Genomic DNA, 4,438 nt, shown 5'->3' on the forward strand with positions numbered 1-4,438 from the left:
CACCCACTACAACGGCACGCCAATTTTGTACACAGGAGTCCAAAGACATCATGCGCCGGCTGTATTGCGCCAACCCTTCGGCTCCTATTTCGGATGGAGTGCCGGCACGCACACTGGACCTTGGTTCAGTTCTGACGCGCAACCGCGACGTGGTAGGGCGCTTGAGACTGCTTCTCAAGTGCCCTTGTGCGCGATTACCACACACAGCTATGCTGTACGCTTCTATCGTATCTAGAGTTCTACTCTGGTACAAACAAGCCATATCAAACACAAACGGCAAAGGGGTATCATACCCACCAACGCCCGAGGCACCGGGCTCAACCTCGTCATCAACCAGCGGCGACTCACTCAGCAGCTTAGGTGCTAGAGCTACTAGTGAACAGATGGGGGTATCCGTTCTTCCGACAGCTATCACTGTGGGGACTTTTCAGAGCTATGACCATGACTTGCAGACGGCCTTGACAAATACTCTCATTCTGAGCGAGCTGAAAAGAGTGAGCAACCTAATTACTGCGTTTCTTTCTCTGGGGACAGAGATATACGATCCAGAGGCGGCTTGCCCCGCTGCTGAGGAATTGGGGACGAACTTGGCAGATGTCAACTTGGTGGCCAGCCTTGGCGCCTGGCTTCAGACTGAGTATAGGGGCATAGTGGCCAAGGCGAGCTCGAATTCTGCAGCGGTAGGGTAGAGAGTTGACTCCTGCTTAATTGCGACATAAAAGACGAACTTACAGCTATGACTAGTTTTCGTCGTCAATTTACAATGAGAGCTCGTATTCAGCTTGAGTTACATGCGCAGATGCCTTAGGTAGACTCTGGCCTCAAACGAGGTCAATGGACAGTTTTTTTTTACCTATTATAAGCTATTTCTAACTGTTAAAACGCAGTATTTGGTCACTATTCATTGATATTCAAGTCACAGACACTATATTCGACGTCTATTTATACGAGTGAAGTCTCTGCTCTATACATCTTGCCAGGGTTCAACAGGCATCCTCAGTATCGTGATAACTAGCACCAACATGGCCAGTGCCTAAGTCAGCAACATGACCACTAAGAGGAAGCTTTCTCAATGTCGCTAGTTGAGGGCGGGGCGGAATTCGCCTTGGGTTTAGTCTCCGCCGAGCCACCCTTCTTCACACTCTTCCACTCCAACAGGGCAGCAGGAAGAGCACTGAGGCACGCCATGATCAGGGCAATCTGAAAGGTCTTGCGGAGAGCCCTATTATAGGCGTCAACGACTTGGCCAATGTGCTCAGCGGGTATGACGTCGCGAAAGCCCGTAGCACCAGCATTTATGACGTCCATGCCATTCACACCAGAGATTCCAAGGTCGTTGATGTAGTGCAGCAGCTTTTCATTGAGCACATTATTCGCGGCGCTTATCAACACGGCACCACCCAAGCCTTGGAACAGCATCGATACCGATATTCCCATGGGAATGTCGCGAGGAGGTAACACGATCTGGGCCGCAACTTGGGGAAGTTGAAAGCCACAGCCAGATCCAAAGCCAAAGAGGATCTGGTAGCCAATCCACTTGCCCGCGCTGGTGTTAGGTCCAAGAGTCGTCAAGAGACCGGCGCCGATGGGGGCAATGATGACCGCCAGGTAGATGAAGGGGACATAATATCCGATCGTGCTTGTTCCGAAGCCCGCGAAGAGGATACCAATGACATTGGGGAGAATGAGAGGGATTGTGTCGATACCTGACCTGAGGGCTGTTGCCCCTTTGACAGCCTGAAAGTAGATGGGTATGAAGTAACTGAGGAGAAAGAAGGTACCCGCGAGGCAAAATGTGAACAAACTCGAGGCAAAGATTGTCCGTTGTTTCGCAATGCGAGGTGGGACTATTATTGTTTGTCAGTTGACCGTTGATTGAGAAGTTCCAAGAATCTTACCAGTCCCTGCCTCACCTAGCCAGATCTGACTGCCGACAAACGCAATGAGCGTGATACCGAAGACCACAAACAAGGCGATTATCTGACCACTATTCCAGGCATAAGTGGTGCCTCCCCACTGACTCCCGTTAGCGTCGATCTCAAGGTGACCAAAGAGGACAATGCGTACCTGGAGAGTGAACAAAAGACAAATGATACTAGGCACAAACAGGACGAATCCAACCGGGTCGAGGTTCCACAAGAGTCCCAAGATTCCTTGTTCCTTGAGGGGATTGGGCTTCGACGGCAGGCGTAGAGAGAAGACGATGAAAGCGGCCGAGACTGCGCCAAGCGGTAGGTTGATGTAGAAGCACCAGCGCCAGGATACCTTGTCAGTGAATGCTCCACCTACCAGTGGTCCCACGACAGAGGCAATGCCAAATATCCCACCGTAGAGACTCTGGTACGTGGCTCGCTTCTCCATGGGTGTAATGTTGGCGATGATGATGAGGCCGCCGCTGGAGATGCCAGCACAGCCAATGCCAGCAATTGTGCGCTACAAATTGAAGTATCAGCAAGCAGGGTCTTTGTAATAGCAAAATGGGCTGGGAGGTACTCACACCCACTATGAGCATTTCTGAAGATTGAGCAGCTGCGCAGAGGACTGAGCCAATCTCAAAGATGAACAAGGCAGCAAGAAAGGTCCATTTGAGACTGAAGAAACGGAAGGATTTCCCAAAAGGCAGTTGAAAGGCTTTCATATGTTAGGTAGCTATACTTCAAAAAGTCTCACAATTGGTTACATACCACATTTCGTCAGAAGATAGGACGACCCATACCAGCCCACATCTTGCAGTGCGTGGAACTGGTCGGTGATTCGTGGGATGGCCGTGGCGATTATGGTGCTGTCCAATGCAACGCAAAAGAGAGAGATGAAGAGAGCGAACAAGGTCATTCCAAAAGCGAAGCCTGTCGGATACGAAGGAGCTGGCGGTGATTGAGCTCCTTGAGGCTTTGGCACGGCGCCTAGTTGAGACATGGTCGAAACTGAAGGTTGTGTAGTTGAGCGTCTTGGTGAGCGGAGGTTGAAGTGAAATGTGGGTTCATGGAGAGGTGTTTACATTTCAAAACGATCCCTTCACGGTCTATATATTATCTCTGTGATTTCTCTTGTTGGTTCTTACACTAGAGGTGAAGCCATTCGGATACCGAAGATTCATCCCCATTGGTCAGATGAAATGTCCCGGACCCGCAACTGGGAGCTGCCTTACAAAGTCGTGAAGCCAATGAAGTGACTAACATCGGCGTTGAAAAGTCATAAAACTGTTTGCTCCAGTCCTAGAAGTGGCAATTAGGCTCCGGGACTGTGATTAGTGGTTACTGATTACTGATTCCCTGAGATGTGGACAGACCGCCAGCTGGCTGTTGGAGCGTGATGTCAACTTGTTGGCTCACCACTCATATCAACCTGCAAGAGTTGACGAAGGACGACCTCGCAAGGAGCTTACTTGAGCTAATGGCCCCATCCTTGTCTTTTAGCCCCGGGCCCATGACAATACCTTCATCTAATCCCCTATAAACCGGCGATTGGCGTTCTTTACTTGTAGGCCGTTCCAAATCCCGAACCATATTGATCCGCCGCCAGAAACTAGTCCACTTTAATAGGCCACAGGAGTTCAAGTCAATAATATCAGGGCCTTGCAGATCATACGAAGCAGTAGTATGTACGCATTACGAAGGGAAGGACCGATGAGAGCACCATCGCTGCCATGCCTATCATGACCCTGGAATAGCAGCGAACCATTTCGCCCTCACCCGGCCAGGAGCGCGTTCCCCCCATTTCTAGCTGGCCAGGAGCTGTTTCTAGCAAAAGGTTCAGTTATTTTACCTACATAGTGTTTGATCTTCCAAAATAACCTTTTTGTCCCGTCGATAAAGTGATGAGGTCATTGTGAGATCACACGGTGCATGCAGATGATGGGCTCAAACCAAGGTATGAGATTACAACGCAGTTTTGAGGAGCTGTAATTGAAGCGTATATAAAGGTCCTGTTCTAACAAGCTGGACTAAAAATGTACAAATAGAAGCGAAAGTAATCCAAATCAAGAAAATCAGCACTTGGACTTGGGAACGCAGGTTCCGGCCTTTGGAATGTTAGCAGTCGTAAGTTAAATACAGCAGAATCACTCACGTCGTTCAGAACCAAGCCCTTCTTGCAGAAGCATCCAGGGACGCAGAGGGTGATGCAGACACGGTCAGGGGACGAGGTGCAGGTCTCGGGGCATGCGGAGCCGCAGTCGGTCCACACGCGGTCGGCCTTGGAGAAACATTAGATCAAGGTCTCAGATAAAGGATCAAGAAGAAACACTTACGGGGCACTTCTGAGCCGGCTTGGGAGCAGGGCTGGCCAGGATGCCAGTAGCAAAGAGGGCGACAAGAGAGATGGAGAACTTCATTTTGAAGAGTTGATGTGATGTGACTCAAGTGTGATCTGTTGGTGCTGGACTGTGTGGAACTCTGTGTGCAAAGAATGGATCTGCAGACGGCCAACACGTCCTTAT

At 50.1% G+C, this 4,438-nt stretch overlaps 1 protein-coding gene across 1 annotated transcript; it reads right to left on the bottom strand.

Annotated features, from left to right (window-relative positions):
• Positions 1-1,053: 1,053 nt before the first annotated feature.
• On the bottom strand, positions 1,054-2,916 carry NCS57_00976900 (MFS domain-containing protein; the record flags this gene model as incomplete). The annotated part of the gene is made up of 5 exons (XM_053059531.1): positions 1,054-1,847; positions 1,899-2,016; positions 2,068-2,433; positions 2,498-2,631; positions 2,685-2,916. The coding sequence occupies 5 exons, from the start codon at positions 2,914-2,916 to the stop codon at positions 1,054-1,056; spliced, it is 1,644 nt and encodes a 547-aa protein (XP_052911602.1).
• Positions 2,917-4,438: the final 1,522 nt, after the last annotated feature.

The sequence above is a fragment of the Fusarium keratoplasticum genome, chromosome 7, assembly GCF_025433545.1.
Source record: "Fusarium keratoplasticum isolate Fu6.1 chromosome 7, whole genome shotgun sequence".
Classification (NCBI taxonomy): Eukaryota; Fungi; Ascomycota; class Sordariomycetes; order Hypocreales; family Nectriaceae; genus Fusarium; species Fusarium keratoplasticum.